The sequence below is a fragment of the Talpa occidentalis genome, unplaced genomic scaffold (assembly GCF_014898055.3).
Source record: "Talpa occidentalis isolate TD23 unplaced genomic scaffold, MPIMG_talOcc4v2.1 talOcc4.10, whole genome shotgun sequence".
Classification (NCBI taxonomy): Eukaryota; Metazoa; Chordata; class Mammalia; order Eulipotyphla; family Talpidae; genus Talpa; species Talpa occidentalis.
In genome coordinates this window covers 32,649,234-32,670,867 of record NW_023600993.1, presented here as the reverse complement: position 1 = coordinate 32,670,867, position 21,634 = coordinate 32,649,234, and the positions used below count along the sequence as shown (strand labels likewise).

At 47.0% G+C, this 21,634-nt stretch overlaps 1 protein-coding gene across 1 annotated transcript; it reads left to right on the top strand.

Annotated features, from left to right (window-relative positions):
* Positions 1-561: 561 nt before the first annotated feature.
* On the top strand, positions 562-21,374 carry LTF (lactotransferrin). Its single transcript, XM_037527806.2, has 16 exons — positions 562-729; positions 3,217-3,325; positions 3,641-3,823; positions 4,135-4,282; positions 4,983-5,038; positions 5,902-6,080; positions 6,491-6,665; positions 7,526-7,671; positions 8,829-8,919; positions 11,296-11,340; positions 12,044-12,199; positions 13,690-13,831; positions 16,906-16,973; positions 18,892-19,076; positions 20,390-20,579; positions 21,169-21,374. Exons 1-16 carry the CDS (start codon positions 574-576, stop codon positions 21,201-21,203), a joined length of 2,064 nt encoding a protein of 687 aa, XP_037383703.1. The 5' UTR covers positions 562-573; the 3' UTR covers positions 21,204-21,374.
* The last annotated feature ends 260 nt before the right edge of the window (positions 21,375-21,634 follow it).

The following is a 21,634-nucleotide window of genomic DNA, read 5'->3' as shown; positions in this document are numbered from 1 at the left end:
TCCTCCAGTGGGGACCCACAGAAAAGGGTCACAAACAACTGGACAAGCCCGGAAGGAAAAGAGCAAAATCAACATCAAGATAAAAGCTGCCATTGTCACCACCCCACGGGTCTCACCCACATCTGTGTCACCCAGTCCACGACCAAAAGACAAGCGCAGTTTCTTCACGTGTCTCTACGCTCCATGTGCGTCCTCCAGGTCTCCTGGCTCCATCCTGCTTCCTTCCTCAGTCTCTTCTGCAGCTTCTCCTCTTCCTGCTCAGCTCCACCCTCCCTTGGGTGGGGCAGGGAACCTCCCCCTTTCCTGGGGACCACCCTGTTACAATACGAGCGGTCATCATCATTTTTTAGGGTAAGAAATGTGTCAGTGTAGGAAGGGAAGGAATCCAAAGACTGATTGTCTTCTAGTTTATTGAGAATCCCAGCCTTGTGGCCAACACTAAGTGCTCATTAGGCCAACAGACGCATCATTGCGGAGAGTGGCCTGACTTAGCCACAGAATGGAGAGGAGCAAACATGGACAGTAGTTAGTAGTTGAGCCCTTACTCTTGGTCTCTTTCTCCCAGGACTGTGTATGGCTGCTCCTAAGAAAAATGTTCGGTGGTGCACCATTTCATACCCAGAGGCAGCAAAATGTGCTAAATTCCAGAGAAATATGAAAAAAGTAGGTCGCCCCTCCGTCACCTGTATAAAGAGAACCTCCCACCTTGAATGTATCCAGGCCATTGCGGTAAGTCAGTGCCACATGTTGGGTGGGACAAAATGGAATGCAAGGGAAAGGGATGGAGTGACGCAGACAATGTGACCTTCCCTACTCCCTCTGCTTGTCTCCCTGGGCACCTGTAAGTTGGGGACAGCTCTCTCTGATAGGACGTAGTACTGTTTTGAAAGCAGAAATTAACACTCTAAGGGGAAACTGGGATCTCACAAAAAATTGTTAATAACAACTGTGCAAAAATTGATGAATAGGTAGCATTAGTTAAAGTCAAGGTTACTCTGACCTTCAGAAGATCATTATCTCCAGACCCTAGGAGAAATAAGCTCAGCTGGTCATTGTCATCACCTCACATTGGTAGGGCAGGGCCTGCCAGGACAGTGGGCACTGAAAAAAAAATTTGGGGGGAGGAGGGGGAGAGAGAGAAAGACAGATATCATGACCTGTGGATGACTTCAGATTTCTTTTGTTTTTTAAGATATATGGTATCCTGAAATAGTTTTTTCTCATTCACCCAACAAATATGTTCTGTACACCTGCCCAGTGCCATAGTTGTGTGTACTTGACATAGCATAGGCTGGTTAACTTGTTTAGGAGTTTCTCATAATGTCAAGGGTCATCATAACATTACTTAGAGGAAAATGTCCAGTTTCATCAATGTTTTAGGCCATTATTTTGGACAGATAGCACCAGCATTTCCTGCTGACTTAAAATGCAAATTCCTAGGTCCTATTTAATCCATTCAACTGGAATAAGTGCAAATGAGGTCACAAAATTTGCCTTCTTAACAAGAACCCCTACTTCAAGTTACTACATACCATGTCTCTAAGTAAAGTCGAGATAGATTAAATGGTTAGCATAAAAAAGTGTTATTGAAAAACAATAGGGGACTAGTTGATTTGCAGAACTGTGGTGGGAAATCTCTTAGCTTTTAAACAATGGGCCAATTCCTGAGGTAAACTGACAATATTTATGATATAAAAATTTAATTCATAGTCATTAAAAACATTTAAACAGAAAATCTAGAAAGCACCAGAGTGAGTATGTGCCTGTTCTGACAATGATTACGACACCCACTCTACGAAGAACTACTTCAAATTGGTAAGAATTGTGAGATCATATCAGAAAAATGACAAGAACAGAGTATATAGCCAGAGGGAATTTATAATTAATAAAAATTATTGTGAAATGTTCTTAATAATAAGAGAAATACAAGCCTAAATAGTTTGTCAGCATTTGCATTTTCTTTCTTTTTTCTTTTTCAAAGATTTATTTTATTTATATAAGAACTGGGGTACAGGCCAGATGTGTGAGAGGGTGAGAGGATTCACCAGAGACAGAGCGGGGAACAGAACAGGCAGACTGACGAAATACACTGCTGAGGGGAGCAGCGGGAGAGACAGGAGAGGTCTGCCTTGCCTTGTGGGTTGCTCCAAGGCCGGTGGGGATCGAACCGGCATTGCAGAGGCTATGGACATCTTCACAGCGCTGTGCTCAACCGCCTGCACCACCAGGGAGGCCCCAGCACTTGCATTTTCTTAAGTTATAATAAAATGAAAGGCTGTCCTGCTGGTGATTCTACAGTGAACCTGATCCTTATGGCTGTTGGCATTCTACTATCTATCTATCTATCTATCTATCTATCTATCTATCTATCTATCTATCCATCCATCTATCTATTTATCTATCTGTCTTGGCTATTGACATTCTAAATTGACATTAGGAATCTTCTGGAAAGCAGAGTGACAACACAGCCAGGGGCAGGATGATAAACATGCTTATTGTCTGGCTTATTCTCTGGGACATGACCCCTTTCTAGGTGAGGTTCCCATGGAAATAGATGGACTTGGATCCAGCCTCTTGTCCCCAGGCAACAGGTCATCAGAAGGAAAAAAGCTATGAGGACAAAGCCATCTATGAGAGTAATTTTAATAGCAAAAAAGTGCTGAACATTTGAGGAATTATTTAATGACTATGGAGCAATTACATTATAATAAAATATTATGCAGTCAGTAAATTCAGTAAAGGCTCTACAGAAGTAAGAACATGCAGGCTATTGTCAATGAATAAAGCAGTCCACAAAGTGTGGTCTGTGCCACACCGCAGATCAGAGCACGGGAGATGTTACATGCCCCAAAGGATGAACATGGTTCATTCTTAATAGATATCATTGCTATTCAATAAAAAGAAGCTAAAAGAAATAAATACAGGGGAAAAAGAATTCAGAATAAATAACTTTTAATATAAATGACTGTGAAGGGCACATGGGTGGGCTGACAATGCCAGGAGGCACGTGACAAAGAGGCAGTGTGCCAACCCAGGAGTGAAAGCAGTTGGGCAGTGCCTGTCGCCCAAAAAGAGGGACCTCAGCCGGGACCGCTTCATGGACAGAAGTGGACGCGATGGGTCTTCCAGCCATGGAGCCTTCCCATGTCCTGAAATCTCACTTGCTAGGTTTTAGCAGGTTTTCTCCTGAAGCCCGTGTGGCCTCTTTGCTTTCAGGCAAACAAGGCAGATGCCGTGGCCCTTGATGGTAATTTGGTGTTTGAGGCTGGCCTGGCCCCCTACAACCTGCACCCTGTTGTGGCTGAGTTCTGCCAAACCAGAGCAAGTAAGTTCTCCCTGGGGACTGGAAGCTGGCGTGGCCTTGGCCCTGGGTCTCTGTGTAGTTAGTGTGGGTGAGTCTGGTCATTGGGACCTTGGACAGCATCACACTTTGAGGGAACCGAGTCACTGGGACCTCTGGGCAGGTGCTGACCCACTGGGGGAGGACATGTGTGTGCCCACATGTGTGGGCAAATAGCATGTTCTGGGCTGTTCACCACGAAAGCCAGTGTTGGGGTCCCCTTCCCACCAGGCGAGGGTGGGCGGTTTTCCTCCCTCTGGTCCAGGTTAATGGCTTTCAATTCCCTCTCCCTCTTTGCAGAGCCCCAAATCTACAGTTATGCCTTGGCCGTAGTGAAGAAGGACAGCAGCTTCCAGCTCAACCAGCTGCGAGGCGTGAAGTCCTGCCTCGCGGGCACTGGCAGCACCACTGGCTGGAATATCCCTATGGGGGTACTTCGTCCATTCCTGGACTGGGCAGGACCACCTGAGCCGCTTCAGGGAGGTAAGATCATGGTGGGTGGATTGTGGGTGACCTCAGGCAGGGGTCTCTTCTCTAGTTGCATACACAAGCCACTTGGAGACCACATAGGCAGCCGGGGCAAACCCAAGGTGGGGTGAAGCTGAGCACTGGCAGGTCTACTGCATCAGCAGCCTTGGAAGGGGGCTGCTGAGTCTGGTCCCACCATCTCTCTGAGTGCCCAACCTCACCAAGAGGGGTGGAGGACAGGGTCTGCTCACGGGAAGCCATGGCAGAGGTGAACTGGCTGTGCTGGGGGCTGGCTCATGCTCAGTCCACTTCTCTCTGTTCAACAGCTGCGGCTAAGTTCTTCTCCGCTAGTTGTGTCCCCTGTGCGGATGGAAACCACTACCCCAGCCTGTGTCGCCTGTGTGCAGGGACAGCGGCGGATAAATGTGCCTGCTCTTCCAGGGAACCCTACTTTGGCGATTTGGGTGCCTTCAAGTGAGTGAGACTGTCTTTCCTCTTCTCCCCAGTGGCTCAAGAGCCACATGTCCTCAGACCAGCAGGTCTTTTCTTGGGTCCCAAATACAGCTCAGCCTGCTATTAGGGTTGGCAGAGGAGGCTAGTTCTGTGCTGCGCAGATGGAGAAACTGAGTCCAAAGAGGTTGCTGACTTGTCCAGGCGTGTCCTCTCCAGCTCCCTCGGCCTCTGCTGTGCCCCTCACCCCTGTGCAAGCCTGATAACCAGTCACTCAGCTGTGGCTCCCCCAGCTCCCCAGAGGATCTCTTATCTGCTTTGCCTTTGTGCCCCCCTGGGTTTCTCTGCTGTCATCTGCCCCCTGGGCACAGGCGTGTTTGCAGGAGGCCTCCTCAGTGTTCCCCAAGCGGCCTTCAAAGAAGGAACCACACAGCCAAGGATATGAACTTTTATACTCTGTTTCAACATTTTTACATAGAAAAAAAAAAAACCCCAACATTTCGTCCTATCATCCTGGAGTGGAGTGACAGGGTTCTGGCCAGCACCTGTGCTCTCCCTCAGGAACTCCAGGAGGGCGCCCCGTCACCTTCCCAGTTGGGGGAACCCTCAGAGTCCATACCCCTGGGGACGGAGCAGATGACCACAGGAGACGCATGCCAGGCCTTGTTCCACAGGAGGCACAGGAGGCACCATGCTGAGCTTCTGGGGCTTTCTCTTTTCATAGGTGTCTGAAAGACGGGGCTGGAGAAGTGGCTTTTGTCAATGAGAGGATACTGTTTGGTAAGAACAGGGAGAAGAGCCATGGGTTCTGCCTCCTTTTGTTTTATTTTACCATAATTCTGTATACTGAGCTAATATGATTTGTCAGTTCTTGACACACTATAGCAAGGTTCCCTATAGAACAGCTTTTATGTTATGCTTTTTCACGTGTATGGTCTCGCACAATGTAAGTGATGTGTGTGTTTTTAAGCTCACGGGCGTTTTACTGAGCTCTAGCAGCCGTGCTGCTGTCAAGGTTTCTCACTTGGCATTTGTTTTACAGATTTATCCATGTTGTACACACGCTAGTCGAGTGGTTCCAGCAGTTGAGGGTGCTCCGTGGAAGGTGTCCATGAGATTTTATACGCCTGTCACCCCAGGGATGGTCTAGGTCGTGCTGTCCTTTCCTCTCCATGACTTCAGACACCTGCATGGCTCATGCGCGGGTGTGCCCTCCTGCTGTCCTGCTGGAGAATGTCCCTGAACGACCACACACCGAAGCACACTTGCAGGATATTTGAACATCTTGCACCCAGGGCCAAGGGGGACAGACCCACCACATACACCCATTTTGAGGCGGGTTTGCCTTGGAAACAGACAGGTGCAGACCCAACCTCCTTGATTGCCCAGGCAGCAACGGCGACACAGCCAGGGCAGTCCATGCTATCCAGTCAGCAGGACACTGGGCTGACCCCAGGCTTTCTGGGATTTGTCTTCACCTTTCTGCATGTTCTGGAGCAGTTCACTGCCTTTCTGAGCCCCAGTTTTGTTGGCTGTGCCAGATGTCTCTTCTTGCTCCCGTGCTGTGGGGAAAGGGGAATATAGCTTAGGATGAGTGCTTGCAGTAGCTCATCTGGGCACCCCCCCATCGCCTTAACCCCCAGAGAGCCCGCCAGACAGCGTTGACTGGGACCAGTACGAGCTGCTCTGCCCGGACAGCACCCGGAAGCCAGTGCACGCGTACAAGGACTGCCACCTGGCCCGGGTCCCGGAGCACACGGTTGTGGCCCGAAGTAGCAACGGCAGGGACGACCTGATCTGGGAGCTTCTCCAGAACGCACAGGTATCCCCATTCTTCCCCAGCTGCTTGGATTTCGGGTGGGGGAGTTTCCCTCCCTAACTTCTGCTGCTGCTGAAGTCCTCCTGTGGCCTCACTGCGCCGGGTTGAGAGCCTGGCAAACTGCTCGCCGAGGAGGGTGGACAGCAGGGCAAGGAAGCCTTTAGCGTTTCCAACCGACAGTGCCTCAAGGGCTGGAGCAGAGGCAGGGGGACGAGGCTGCCATAGTCTCAGGACTTGGAGGTGTTTGGAGCGTGGCCATTTCCTAAAGAATCAGCCATAGCTGAGCTGCATGCAGGGGCAGCTGGGCCCCTCCGCAGGGGGAATCCTCCTGATCTTCCAAATCCTTTTCAACACTGTTGTTATGTTTCCTCCCTACTTACCACTGACACCATAATTCTATTTTCCTTCACTAGGAGAGGTTTGGAAAAGGCAAGTCTCCGGCGTTCACACTCTTTGGCTCCCCTCCTGGGCAGAAGGACCTGCTGTTCAAAGATTCTGCCCTCGGGTTTTTGAAGATCCCCTCAAAGATAGATTCTGCACTGTACCTTGGCTTCAGCTTCCTCACCGCCATGCGGAACCTGAGAGAAAGTGAGTGAGGACCAGGGTTGTGGGGTAGCTAGGTGGGGGGAGAGAGAGGGGACTCCTCCTGGGAGCACCTTCCTCCTCCCCCAGCTGCACTGCTCCGTCTCTCACCACTGGAGGTCTTCAAGGTGCTAGGTGGGTGCAGGTGCCAAGGGCCGGGCCTTGTAACCTGTGGGAGTGTCTCCAAACCAGCGGGCTGGCTCCCGATGAAATCTGTCACATGTCCTCTGCACATCAGCCTGGACAGAAAAATCCATTTGCCCCATATGAAGTGAGAAATATAGACTGGGATCAAGAGCACCGGGCCCTCCTGGGATGCACCTGAGGCCTGCTGGACTGTCGCCCCGGGCCCCGGGGGTTGGACTTAAATGGGGATGCCGAGGCAGGCCAGCTCAGCTGTGTCTCATCCTCTGCTGGGGAGGCCTCTGGGTGGGCTGGGAGCTACCATGTAGTTATGGTGGCTGTGGACTCCAGTGTGGTCAGAGTTGGGTTCCAGGTCCCCTAGGCCATCTTTTGGGGCTGCCACTGTCTCTGTGCCCTGAAATTTTTATCCTGTGGGACAGAGATATTGGGCAAGTCATTACAATAAGGACTGCTGTGGATTAGAAGCCACATCTCCAAAGGAAGGGGAGTGAGAAGCAAAGTGGGAAGATTCCTCCACCTGAATGGGTTTGGAAAGCTGAGTGCCGAAGGGGAGGGGCACAGGGGCCAGCTCTCACCAGGAGGAAGGGCTTCCTGTCTGGTTGGAAGGAGGGTGTGAGCTGGAAGGGTATTCTCGGGGATCCGGGCTCCAGGCAGGTCGGTGGGCTTTGGTGTCCCTTGCTAGGCCCAGGGCACCTGCCGATTGGCTGTGTCCCTCTGAGCAGAACAGCAGCTGCAGCATGAGCAGGTGGTGTGGTGCGCCGTGGGCAGCAATGAGCTGCGCAAGTGCACGCAGTGGAGCAGCCTGAGCGACGGCAGTGTGGCCTGCGCCTCAGCCCCCACCCCCGAGGACTGCATCACCCTGGTGCTGGTAGGTGCTGCCTGCGCTGGGGCCCTGCGCCACCTCTCCGTGGGGCACCTGGTTCCTCAGAAAGTGATGGGGAGCAAAGAGGCACTGCCCCCAAGGCCAGGCAGGGATGCCCGGGAGGAGCTCCAGGCCAGTGCAGTGTGCAAACACTGTTCAGTGTGCAGTGTCAGAGTATAGTGTGCAGTGTCAGAGTATAGTGTGCAAACAGGCACAGCTTTCTGTTTCAAGCACACATGTGCACACACACACACACACACACACACACACACACACACACCCCTGCATCTTGCCAGCTGTCCACTCCTACTGATGATTATGGCAGGTCACTTGGAAAATATAGAAAAGTAGGTTATAAAATAATAAAAACCATTTATGATCTCAAGCAGAGACGCCACAGTTAACGTTCTGATAACTTCCCATTTTCTCAGCACGTCTGTGCATCTGCTTGTTATGCAGGTTTGAAGTCCTTGTTTAACAGGCTATGAGGGTCATTTTCCAAAATGAATATATAGTCTTTGAAAAATACTTTAACAATGTCAGGGAGTTTTTACGTGGGTGTGGCTCAGTTTGGTCATGACTGCATTCTGCCTTATCCATTTATTTTGCTATTGCCAATAGCCCTATGATGAGCACCCTTGAATAGAAATCATCATCCACATGTCCAATTATTTTAAATATAGTTGTAGAGTTTATTACTGGACCAAAGAGGAAAATTTACATCTTGATGAATCCATATTCCATTTTTGGAGTGTGGGTCTGTGGTAGGTTGAGTGGATTATTTCTGCTCAGTGGTTAAACCACCTTGGTGTAGCCCTTTGAGTGCCAGTGAGCTGAGCCGAGGTGAGGCCTGGGTTTCTGTCTACTTTCAGTGAGCTTGGCTCAGGTGGGCATCCCAGGAGTGCTAGGAGTATAGAAAGGTTTTAATCAGAGGACAGAAAGTGAGGGCAGCTTGGGACTGATCTTCCCAATGGAGGTGACAGCATGGAAGACATGTAGCTGGTGGATAGAGTTAATAGTGCAGACTTTTACTTTGGGTGCTCAGTTCAAACAACCCCTCTCCCTGCTGCTTCTGGGACACTTGACATAAGGTCATTTTCTGAGAGACAGGTGGGACAGGAAACAGCCTCACTTCTTGTTGGTGATTTGGTTTGTCTTTGCAGAAAGGAGAAGCTGACGCCATGAGCTTGGATGGAGGGTATATCTACATTGCTGGCAAGTGTGGTTTGGTGCCTGTCCTGGCAGAGAACCGAAGTAAGTGGGGTGGGGGTGGGGTGGGGAGTGTCCTCTCTGGTTTATTCTCTGGGGGAGGGGGAGGGGGGAGTAGCCCCACTGGATGGGTCCAGGTGGTGACAGTAAGGTGGCTGGACAGACACATTCAGAAGAGATCAGACCAGTTTAGGTTGGTTTGGCTGTGGAGGACAGACGCATTCAAACTGGAGAGCCAGGGGGAATTCCAAGTGAAAGGGGCTGTTTAACCCATACAGCTTATCATGTCGAGAACTGACAAAACACAGGTTGGTTTCCTCAATTTATTTTTATTTTTTAAAAATATTTATTTGTTTATGCATACAAGAACTAGGCCAGACGTGTGTGTGTGTGGGGGGGGTGAGAGGATTCACCAGAGACAGAGTGGGGAACAGAACAGGCAGATCGGCGGAAATACACTGCTGAGGGGAGCAGTGGGCGAATCAGGAGAGGTCTGCTGCACCGTGTGGGTAGCTCCCTGGCCGGGGATGGAACTCATGCTGCAGTGGCTGTGGATACCTTCATAGGTTGCATTATCCTTGTGCCACCAGGGAGGCCCCAACTTATTTTTATTTGATTTTTTTTAAGATTTATTTATTTATACAAGCACTGGGTACAGTCAAAAGCGCAGGAGGGTGAGAGAATTCACCAGAGCCAGAGCGGGGAACAGAACAGGCAGAATGATGAAATACACTGCTGAAGTGATAGTGAAGGCAAAAGATCAATAGCTACATCAAATTAAAGAGCTTCTGCACAGCAAAACAGACAAAAACAAAAACAAAGAGAAACCCCACTGACTGGGAGAAAATTTTTGCACACAACACTAATGATAAAGGACTGATCACAAAAATTTACAAAGAGCTGATGAGACTCAACAAAAACAAAGAAAATAATCCAGTCAAAAAATGGGCAGAAGAGCTAAAAAGAAACTTCTCTGAAGAGGAAATGCAAATGGCCAACAGGCATATGAAAAAATGTTCAACATCACTTGTCATCAGGGAAATGCAAATCAAAACTACCATGAGATACCATCTCACACCAGTGAGAAGGGCACATATTAAAAAAACTAGCAACAACAAATGTTGGCGAGGGTGTGGAGAAAAAGGAACTCTCCTGCACTGTTGGTGGGAGTGCAAACTGGTCCAACCACTATGGAGAGCTGTGTGGAGATTTCTGGACCTACTAAACATAGAGCTTCCATATGATCCAGCAACTCCACTCCTAGGTATTTACCCAAAGGACACAGAAACATCAATTCCAAAGAGCACCTGCACCCCTATGTTTATAGCAGCACTGTTTACAATAGCTAAGCTTTGGAAACAACCCAAATGCCCAAAAATAGATGACTGGATCAAGAAGATGTGGTACATATATACACCATGGAATATTACTCAGCATTCAAAAAAGATAAACACATGCAATTTGCAGCAACATGGATGGCGCTGGAAGGGATCATGCTCAGTGAACATAGCAGGAATCTAGAAAACTTAAATAAGGGACCAGGATAAAGAATAACTATAAGAAAGAAAGTATCAAAATCAACAAATAACTATGAACAAGAGACACTCTATGGGGGGTGGAGGGCGGGGAAAGGAGGGCTTGGGGTAAAAATATGGGGGTTTTAATTGTATGGGAAATATAAAAATAAAATTTAAATTAAAAAAAGAAAAGAAATACACTGCTGAGGAGAGCAGCGGGCGGCAGGAGAGGTCTACACACCATTTGGGACCCTTGCTGGTGGCTGGGGATCGAACCGGTGCTGTAGAGGCTGGAGGCAGCTTCGCAACCCAGCGCTGAACCACTGAGCCACCTTATTTTTAAAAATGATTTTAGTCAAGTATAATATATATGCAGAAAAGCGTGCATGGTGTACAGTTTCGTGACAAACTGGCACATGCCCTTATACAGTACCCAGGTCAAGGCACAGCATGTCCCCCAAGTCTCCTTGTGATCTCCTGTCACAGCCCCCTTACTCCAGCAATATCTCTCTTGACTGAGACTGTTTTTGAACTTGTATATAAGGAGTTGTAGAGTATGTGCATTTTTAATATCTCTTGTTCTGCATGATTTTTACTATTCATCCATGTAAGAGTGTATTTGTGGATCATTCAGTCTCCTTGTATACTATCCTGTGGTGGGATATGACTGTAATTATTTATGCGTTCAGCTGTGGATGGACACCTGGGTAATTTCCAGTTGGTGGCTCTGGTGACAAGTGCTTCCGTGAACCTCTGTGTCCACATCTGTGGTGAACACATGTATGCATGTCTGCTGCACGGAAATGCCTGGTGGTCTTCCGATTCTCTGTGTTGTTGAACTTTAAACATTTGTGACTTCTTAATAAATCTGAATAATTAATAACCTTTTGCTTTTCTTTTTCAGAGTCCAATAAAAGAAACTCAGATTGTGTGCAGAAACCAGATGAAGGTAAGTTGGTCACTTTCAGGCTTAAGGGTAAGTTCTTGTTGCAGGAGAAGGAAGTGGTGGGAAACTGAAAAATTCATAGAAAGAGATACAAGCATAGAAGACCCAAGTCCCTTTGAAATGCACATAATTCATAGTGAGTCATACTAGTTAGTGTTTATGTTGACTTTCATACTTGGCAGAGAACTTTCACAGAGTTCCTCCTGGGGAAGGTCTCATATGGACAAGAAATCAGAGGTCAGAGTGTCCAACGGTGCCCCCACTCCATAACCATAGGTGATGCTGTAGCAGATACCACCTGCCCTGAACCCTGATCTCTGTGCCAAACCCAATGCTCTTGTTGCCCAGTGCATTTTGCAGTTTGGTGGTTTATGCACTGTTGGTCATGCTAAGTACTCAGTGATTGTTGCTTCAGTATCCTGTAAATAAATAGTTGGTTTATAACTCAGTGACAGTTGCAGTCAGGGGTAGGCCCCTGCAATCATTTAAAGGATCAGCTTTTCTTCCTATTTTTAAGGTGTATTTCTTACACCTCAACCTATAGTAGCAACTAAAGTGTTGCTTCTATAAGTGACAACTTCCGCTTCTCTGGGGGATTCCTGGCTGGCGATACTGCATGGCCTATTTTGACCGGGTTGCAGACAGCTGCACTTCAGTCCATATGCCAGGTGCCCCGGGGTTAAGACTTGCTCTTCTGTCATCCAAGGGTATCTTGGCGTGGCAGCTGTCAGGAAATCAAATGTTGGCCTCACCTGGAATTCTCTGAGAGGCAAGAAGTCCTGTCACACTGCTTTGGGAAGGACCGCAGGTTGGAACATCCCCATGGGCCTGATCTTCAACCAGACAGGCTCCTGCAAATTTGGTAAGGAGTCCAGGGGTGCTGTGGGTGGGCAGCTCTGGGGATAAGGGGTGTTGTGCTGTGGAACCCTATGGTGGGGGGGTCAGGGGCTTGCAGGATTAGTGTGGCCCACATCCTAACCACACACTCCAAGGTGAAAAAACTGAATGTCCATCTGCTTCCCTGCATCTAAGCAGATCCAGGTCTAAGTGGCTCATAGGTTCAGGCTTCCTAATTTAGGAAAAGGCTTCCGTCTGCCTCATGACAGTTACTTCTATTACTAAGTCATGGACTTAGTAAATGAACTGACTTCTTAACTCCACACTGCAAAGGAAAGCCACTAAGACCTCAAAAGTCCTGGCTCAACTGGAGTCATCTTTCCCTCTATACCCCTTGTTCACCTTGGTCAGCATAAGCCATGCCCTACCTGCAGGAGGCCTGGTGGCATGGAGATGTCTGGCACACTTATGGCTGACCTTTTGTGCTGGTGGCCCCAAGAGTGAGACAGGCCTTCATGCAGATCTTATAAGCCAACTGCTCTCACTCTGCAGTCCCCATGGCTGTTCTGAGCTGTAGAGAAACTGACAGGATACCAGTGGGAAGCTCCCCAGACCCTGCCAGAGGTTGGCACCTGGTGTGGTGCCTCCAGAGCCAGGGCTGCACAAATCTGACAATGTTTGCCACTTGCTCATTGGGGCAGGGCTTTCTTGTCATCATTATTTCCTCTCTTCTTAACCTATCTTGATCCATGTTAACTCCTTAGTGGGATAAATCACATGATGGGTCAGTTCAAATTAGCTTCAGCTTCAAGGACAGAAACTCTCACACAGTAGAGGCTTAAACAAGGCAGATATTTGCATGTGCAATCCACAGGTGGATGGTCCAGAACTACTATATGACAACATGGTGTAGGGACTGAGGTTTCACACATCTGGCTCCTCTGACAAATGTGGCTTCTGAGCCAGAGGGCCCCTCATAGCCTCAGTCACAACCGGAGGTCTAGTCCCTGCTTCTGCACTCCACATGCAGAATGAAGGAAGGGAAGAAGGAGCAAGACATGTGACAACTATCTTTTAAGGGTGTTTTCAAGTTGCTGGCACCCAGCGTTCTTGCTCCTGTTTCACATGGCTAGACTAGCCACAGGGCATCTGACAAGACTAGTCTTTATTCTAAGTGACCTGGTGCCCAGGTAAAAAGCAGGGCACTGAGGTAAAGGGGGAATCAGATCCTGGTGTAGCAGCCACCACCAGGCCATCAAAGCCATCGCTTGGGTCCCTGCCATGGCTGCGCAGCCATTGATCCTTCCCAGCCCTGGTTCACCTTCCTGTCATTGCCTACAGTCTGATTTCCGGTCTCTGGGGGGTCGCAGGGTGATGGAAACTGTCACAACCTGAGATGGTGACTGTGTTCTCTCTGTCCTGGTCAATGTAAGAAACTGAAACCAACTTCCCGTTTGGTGAAGACTTCTTGTGTCGACTCAGAAACGGTTGACTTCCCACGTTTCTTCTTTGCAGATCAGTTCTTTAGTCAAAGCTGTGCTCCTGGTGCTGATCCGAGTTCTAATCTCTGTGCCCTGTGTATTGGCGATGATCAGAGGAAGCACAAGTGTGCGGCCAACAGCAGCGAGAGATACCAGGGCTACACCGGGGCTTTCAGGTGAGTGCCGAGACCCAGCTCTACCTGGTCCCTCATCCTCCAGGATCTTGGTGCTGCATTTCTAAGGGCCCAGGGTGGCCTGTCACAGCAGGGTCAGGAGGCATCCTGGGGGGAGGGTCTGCTGAAGGGCCATACCAGTGAGGGCTCCTTCCTCACCGCCACCACCACAGGAAGTGATAGCTGACACTGGGGCTGTCTGACCCCAACTCTGCCAGACTCCTCCCTGTGGCCTGGAGCCAAAGTCAGTCTTAGAAGGCCTCAATATCTTCATCTTCAAAATCAGATGGGTAGAGGATATGGTATCTCAAGTTCTTTCCATAGTTCTGTTTTATGGGGAAGAATTCTCTCGTCCATTGCCACCACCCTCTCCCCCAATCCCCGTCATCACTGTGTCTTATTTTCATTTTTCTCTTTGATGTTGGCACCAGAAATGGCAGAGAACGCTACATTACAGGGTTATTCTTCACTAGTGAAGTGAAACATAAATCTAAAAATAAGTTTCTAGAATTCAACAGTTATAACTACTTTGTGATTCACAGTAATTATCCACAAGCCACATTTTAGAACTACATTTTAGCTGTTGCTTCTCAGCAGTACTATTAGTACTATTGGGGTGTTTGAGATGTTTGAGGCGTTTTTCTCCATTCACCAAGAATATATTTGACCAGCAGATGGCGTCATGTACTTGAGAAAGACAGGACAGTGGCCTTTGAAATTTTTAGTAGAAATTCAGTAGCCTTTGCTCCAGTGATGATGGGATAGATAAAACAGAAGTAAAATTTACTACCCTCCTAATGATTCATAAAAATATTTTGTGAATGTACAAAAAATATCTTGAAGGGACTATGGATTTGCAAACAGAAGAACTGTGATATGATTCCATCAGAAATATTGAAAAGACACATCTGATGAGAATCCAAAGTAATCAAGTAGTGTTTTTATTTCCCTCCAAATCTGTGACAAGGTATTATTTTACTGGAAACACTAACACTTTACTATTTCTATTTATACTAGAAGAAAACTCTTTCAATTTTTGCTCAAATCGAAAGTTGAAAGCAGAAGTCCTAGTCACATCTGTGAACTTATTGTCATTATACTAACAATAGTCAGCTGCTTTGTCCTGATTTTTTATTATGGAAGATCTAGCCTCTCCTACTGCTCATGTGCTTTTCTACCCACTAAATTCCCCTTTTCGTATTATCCAAAAAAGATGATGTCATCTTCAGTGCTACATTATTATGAACATGTATTTTTCTTATTTCTTTGGTTTAACTCTTCATGTTTAACATTTTATGTTTCATTTAATTTTCTGTGCTTTCAAAAAAAATATCATGAATTCCCCTAATTCATCTCAAGACTCCATAGCAGCAGAGTAAATGAAACAATACCCAGCAAACAGAATGCGTGTGGTTTCTCTCAGGAGCGTTTCCCTGGGAACGTTGCTCCGGAATACCCACTTCCTCCTGCCACTTAGAATTGGTGCTCTCCAGCTGCTTGTCTGTGGTCCTGGGATTCACTTAACTATCATTCCGGGATTCCCCTTTGTCTTATTTCATGTTAAATTGCCTCTTTCTTGGATTCCCTATCATTTGCTTTCTTGGTTTTATTGGAACATCTTGAGAAATGGGGCGTAAGAGTGGCTGTTTTTCGAGTATTTAAGTCAGAAAACAACTTTATTCTACCTTTGAAATAATTTATAGTTTGACTGGATAGTTTGGTTGGAAAACATTTTCTCTGGGAAATGTTTGGCAGGATTCCCATATCTGAGAAATGGCAGCATTACCTATTGTGACAAATTCTCCCATGAAAAACAAGCAAAAATGCTTGATTAAGTACACACACACCCAGACACACACGCACACACACACATTCTTGGAGCACAGAATAACTGATGAAGTAATAAGGAGTAATTAGAGAAAAATCTAGTGGGGGATGGAATTGAAGAGCTAAATGGGGCTATTTAGTTCTGAGGACATTGACATCGCACAAATTTGAACCCAAAGTTACATACCTTTCAGGTAAGAGCGAGAAGTTTCTCTAAACGTCCAAGGGTCTCTGGCTGTTTGTCCTTATTTAGGAGTGACGCAGCAGAGCTGACTGTTCCCTAACAGTTGTCTCATCTTGCCTAGTGTGAGCCTCTCAGGGCACTTGGTTTGCATTATCTCAGCATAGAGCAGCCACAGCATTTTGCTTGGGTCAGTCACTTTCTCCAGAGAAGTGGCTCCTCCTCTCTGATTCTTGGGAGGCTGAGTGGGAGGGGAGGGTGGAGGGGCTATGATTTAAACGTCTAGGTTGGATTTTCACTCCATTCTCTGTTTTCAGTCCTGGGCCTCGGCCTTCAGCTGTGTGTGGTTCCCTAGTCTGTGGTGTTCAGATCCCGCATCTCCATGAACCCGTGTTCAGTCTTCTGTCAGGGGGGTGTGTGTGTGAGGGGGCCAGGCTTCCACCTGCACATGCTGGGAGGGCATCTGAACTGCATCCTGTCTGCCTGTTCTGCTCCCCACTCTGTCTCTGGTGAATCCTCTCACTCCCCCACACCTCTGGCCTGCACCCCGGTTCTTCCATGAATAAATAAATCTTTGGGAAAAAACCGCAGCCTGTGTTGGCTCTATTCTCATTCTCAGCCACTTTCAGAGGTGCTGCGCTGGGACTTCTCTTAAGAATTTCTGGAGTTCTGCACCACGCATCTGCTTTCTTTTGCACTTGCCCACTTCCACCTTCCACTGCAGTTTTCTTTGTTCTGCTGAGTTCATTCCTGTTTACCCATTTGCTTTCTAAATTCCAAACGTTGTCATTATTCTTTATTATCTTCTCCCCGCTACCACCCTGGGGCTTATGGATTTAGAAAAGTATCTCATTAATGTCATTGCATTGAGTTTAGAAGGAGAGGAGGTATATATACATGTTTGTGTGTGTTCAATCTGCTTTTTTATTCATAAGTTCCTGGAAATATTTGTCTGTGTCTTTTCCATGTTTACTTCTGTGTTTCAGGTTCGGAATGTATATTACAAATATTTATGAAACCTCTAATAGCTTTTCTTCTCTGACCATGTTTATTTTCTGGAACACTGTAGGTGCCTGGTTAGCAATGCTGGCGATGTTGCATTCGTGAAAGACAGCACCGTGTTGGATAACACCGATGGTAGGTGAAGCGGCTTCCTTTCTCCAGAGCAGAGTCTGGCATTACTATGTGTCCTAGCGTTCAGATTTGCCATTAGGAAACTATTAGAACCTTTTTCACTGTTAGGATTAAGTTAATCCCCAAATTCTTCACCTCAACTTGCAACATGGTTAAGTCTAGCAGGTATCACTTAGATTTTGAGATGGAATTTTCTCTCTCTGTCTCTCTCACACACAAGTGCACACGCACGTGCGCACGCACGCACATACACACACGCACCCCAAGCAGCAGATGTCTTCCTGGCTCTGTCTAGCCAACCAGACATGCACATCATTAGTCTGTACTTGCCTGTGGGAAACTGAGTGGAATGACACTTCAACAATTCAACAAATGCAAACAAGTATTTCCCCTTTAAGCAAGGGGCATGGGACTTCGTTGAGCTCTATGTGAGCCTTAGTCTGGAAATGCCTTGGAAGTTAACAGGGAGAAAATCCCAGGCAGATGCAGATGACAGCTGATCACCTTCCAGCCCACATTTGAGTAATCACCCTGTCTTCTGATCTCCAGATGAAGATAATTGTTATGGAGTTAGACTCTTAGCCTTTGCTACCTTCCGAACCTCCTCTCTCCATAGTCCCCGCTCCACCTCCCCACCCTTCTCAGCAGCTGACTTGCCCTTTGGTCCCTGGAGAAAGAACTCCCTCAACTTTCTGCCTTGCTCCTTTAGTGAATCTGCAGTAACAACTGCTCCTCCTGCCTTCTCAGGACCCTTGGGAGACTAAGACCAGATACATGAATCTGGAATTATCACAGTATCAAATGCACGAAGCCAAGAGAAAAAATGGAGTGTTTTCTTCAGGGGAGAGGACAGGACAGACAGGCAGGGACCTGAACAGAGAACCTCTAATTTTGCACATGCACAGACATGCACATAATTACACTTCAAATTTATGAATTCTTAACCTAAGTGTAAATTCAATTGTCAGCTTCTCTGGCATTTTAAACTATTTTATTGGAATTAGCTAAAATATCCACATTAACTATACGTAGAAGTTCCTGTCTTTTTTCTGGTTACACTAAGGGTATTTGAGTACAAAAGGAAGGAGAAAACCATTTCTTCATGAACATAAGCCAGCTCTTTCTTTTTTTGGAACCCATGGAAAATATGGCACAAGTGGAGGCTTTCTTTTTAAAAAAAATTAAAAATTTAATAGCCTTATTGAGATACAAGTCACATGATATCCACCCACTCCCAGTGTACAAGTCATTTTACATTTACAGAGCTGTGCTACCACTAACAATCCAATTCTAGAATGTTCACATGCCCCATAAAGAAACCCTGGGCCTATTGAGCAGTCACTTTCCTGGTCCCCCGGAGCTGGGGACCATCAGTCCCCTTTCTGTCTCCATAGATTTGCCTATGGACATTTCACATAAGTGGAATCCTACAAAACCTGGTCTTTTGTGTCAGCTTCTTTCACTTAATATCATGTTTTCAAGGTCCCTACATGTGACAGCACATAGTAGTACTTCTTTTTTAATAGCTTAATGTATTTTAATAGCAGACTTACAGGAATAGCATAGAAGACAGACAACATTAAAAAGGTACTGGCATGGAGGACAACTCAGTTAGAAAAGTATAGTGATGGATGGAATCTACTGTATGATAAAAACGCTGCAAACACTATAATAGTTGCTGTTAATAATTTCCCTTCTTTTATTGCTGAGAAATACGCCATTGTATGGCTACAGCAGTTAGGTTTGCTATGTTTGAGATTTGGGTAGCTTGTGCAGGGCGAAGCTTTCTTTTTCTCTGTAACATCACTGCAGCCCCAGGGTAGGCACTTCAGGAGGCCAGTGGCTGGGCACATTGACACAGAAAGGACCCTTTGACCAAGCCCGGCAGCCACAACTGATGTCACCTTTTTTCTCTCTCCAGGAAAGAACACTGAAGCGTGGGCTAAAGCTCTGAAGCTAGAAGACTTTGAGCTGCTGTGCCTTGATGGGTCCCGGAAGCCTGTGACGGAGGCGCAGAACTGTCATCTGGCCGTCGCCCCAAATCATGCTGTGATATCTCGGAGAGAGAAGGCAGAGCTGGTGGAGAAGGTGCTGCTCCAGCAACAGGTATGGGCCACCAGCGCCTCCGGCTCTTTCTTAACTCAAGGGCTTCTCTGTGATGGGGCGACCCTGAGCTAGGTGAATCAGCACATCCAGAGCCTTTCTCTCTAGTCTCTGCTAGAAACTGGCGGATGCAGTATCTGCTTCATGCCGTGGGGCTATCCCACAGTCTCAGTGGGGAAGCAGAGGCTTCTGGCACTGGGCTTTGTGGGACTGACTTACTTACCTTCTGCCTCTGGGCATGTGCTGTCAGGCCAGCCTCAGAGATGCTACTCTCCTTGTCCCCCCTTTTTGCTCTGCAGCAGAGGGAAAGGAGTGACCCATCCTCCCACAAAGTCTAGGTAGGTAGGGAGTGGTTTACCCTGGGGGTGTTTCCTGAGCAGGGGCCAACTAAGCAGTGTTGTATATAATCTGCATTTGAATGTCCACCAACAATAAACTCAGAACTGAAGATTTGAGGTTATTTATGTGGTTTGAAGGAAATCCTACAATTTCTTTAGTGTCTGTGACTCTCTATTAGAACTTTCTTTACATTAAAACATCATATCTCCAGGTGTGCTTCAAAGTGTGCTTTATTATTCCCTGGGGTGGAGGCACCATAGCTGACTTTTAAGGAGCCCTCACCCTGCACACTTACCGGGCCTGTAAGAAGTCTGCTGTCATTGAGGTGGCTGATTCTCACAACTCGCCCTGGGTATGGAGGAGGAACTGGGCTAAGGCAGGCTAGGCGACCTGCCCAAAGCAGTGACCTGGTGAGTGGCAGAGAAGATTCCTAACACAGCCGGCCTGTCTGGGAGAGCTGGTCTTTAGAATATTTGAAGGTGATCAACTTTGAGGACAGATCTCAAAACTCCTCAGCTGTTGCCTAGACACCCATAAGAAGTTCTAAAGGGAGGAAACCACAGATTAAGAAGAAAGGATACTTGCGATATAATGTATGGGCGATGACTGTAGTTAGCCCTGCTGTGTGATACGTTGGCAAGCTCTAAAGGGAGCAAGTCCTAAGAGTTCTTGTCTCGTGGGGAATTTTCTTGCCTTTTTCTTGTGCTTGTATGAGAAGATGGGTATTAACTGAACCAATTGTAGCAATCATTTTACAACATATAAAAATGAAATCATAATGCTCAAATGCCTTAAACTTGTCCAGTGAGGTATGTCAATTATTTCTCAATAAAACTGGGGGAGGGGGGGCAGTGAGCGACTCCAGAGCTCACAGCTTTCCAAGAGCTGATCTTGGGTGAAAGGAACCTCCACGGCTTCCCCTAGCTATAATCTCTCCTGTTAGCCTTGGCCGCTCACTGTTGACCCCTTTGACACAGGCTCGTTTTGGAAGGAACGGACGTGACTGCCCGGGCAAGTTTTGTTTATTCCAGTCTGAAACCAAAAACCTTTTGTTCAACGACAACACAGAGTGTCTGGCCAGACTCCAAGGCAAAACAACATATGAGAAGTATTTGGGGCAAGACTATGTCACAGCCGTCGCTAATCTGAGACAATGTTCTACCTCCCGTAAGTGGTTGGAGCATGGGTGGCATCCCTGAGAAAGCTCCAGGGGTGCAGGTGAAAGTAGAAAGACCAAACAAAATTGCGAAGCAGTATAAAGCTGTATACCGCAGGACATTGCAAAATTTTTGATGAGGCCAAAGAATTAGAGAATAGAATAAAGGAATAGATAATATGTTAAATTTCAATAAGCCAATAGTGACAGCCTTGGAGATTTTAGAAAGTGATCCATTTTATTCATGAAAATGAAATGTTTTGTGTGTACACAAACTTATACGTGTATATATAACACATGTACACATACACATGTTATGTGTGTGTATATATATATGCATACCTACAGATATATACATGTCTGTGGATATATGATAGACTCTTAGTACAGTGATCACACAAAGCAGGGCTTAGCAAGTATTTGTGAATGAATGAGTGACTCACAGCTGCCAGGGGAGGGGCTGGTGCAATGTGAGTGTGGCAAGCCCTTACTTAGTGGGGGAAAAGCAGAGGAGAGTCTGTTAGCATCTTCCTCCATTGATCTATTGACTTTTAAAAAAGAAATCAGTTTCTGAGTCTGCTGCCTTATTGTGTTCCACAGAGCTTCTGGAAGTCTGTGCCTTCTTGAGTGGGTAGAACCCCAGAAGATAGCCCGGCCTCCACGAGGGCGCCTCAGGCCTCAGTGCTCTCAGTCCTTACCCAGGTGCAGTAACTGTCTTCTTTCTGAAGGTGGATTGGCCAATTTCATCTGTTTTTGTAGTACCCTGCTGTCCTCTTGACAAGAAATAAAGTGAGAAATGCTGTTGGATCCCATTCCTTATAAAACTTCATCTTTTCCAGAATTTTATACTGAAAGCATGTGTCTGACCAAATACCTGTGCAGTGGAAACTTTCCTTCCAATTTTCCCAGGTCCAGCTCCTCTCTTTCGTGCAGCTTTGGGTATGATGTCCCATGGTCTGGTAGCCAAGGATAGAGCAAGCAACTATTTCCCTGGGGGTATCTGGTTGGTTGTTCATGGTTGTCTCAGTGTATGGATGTGTGTGCACGCATGTGTGTGAGCGTGCAG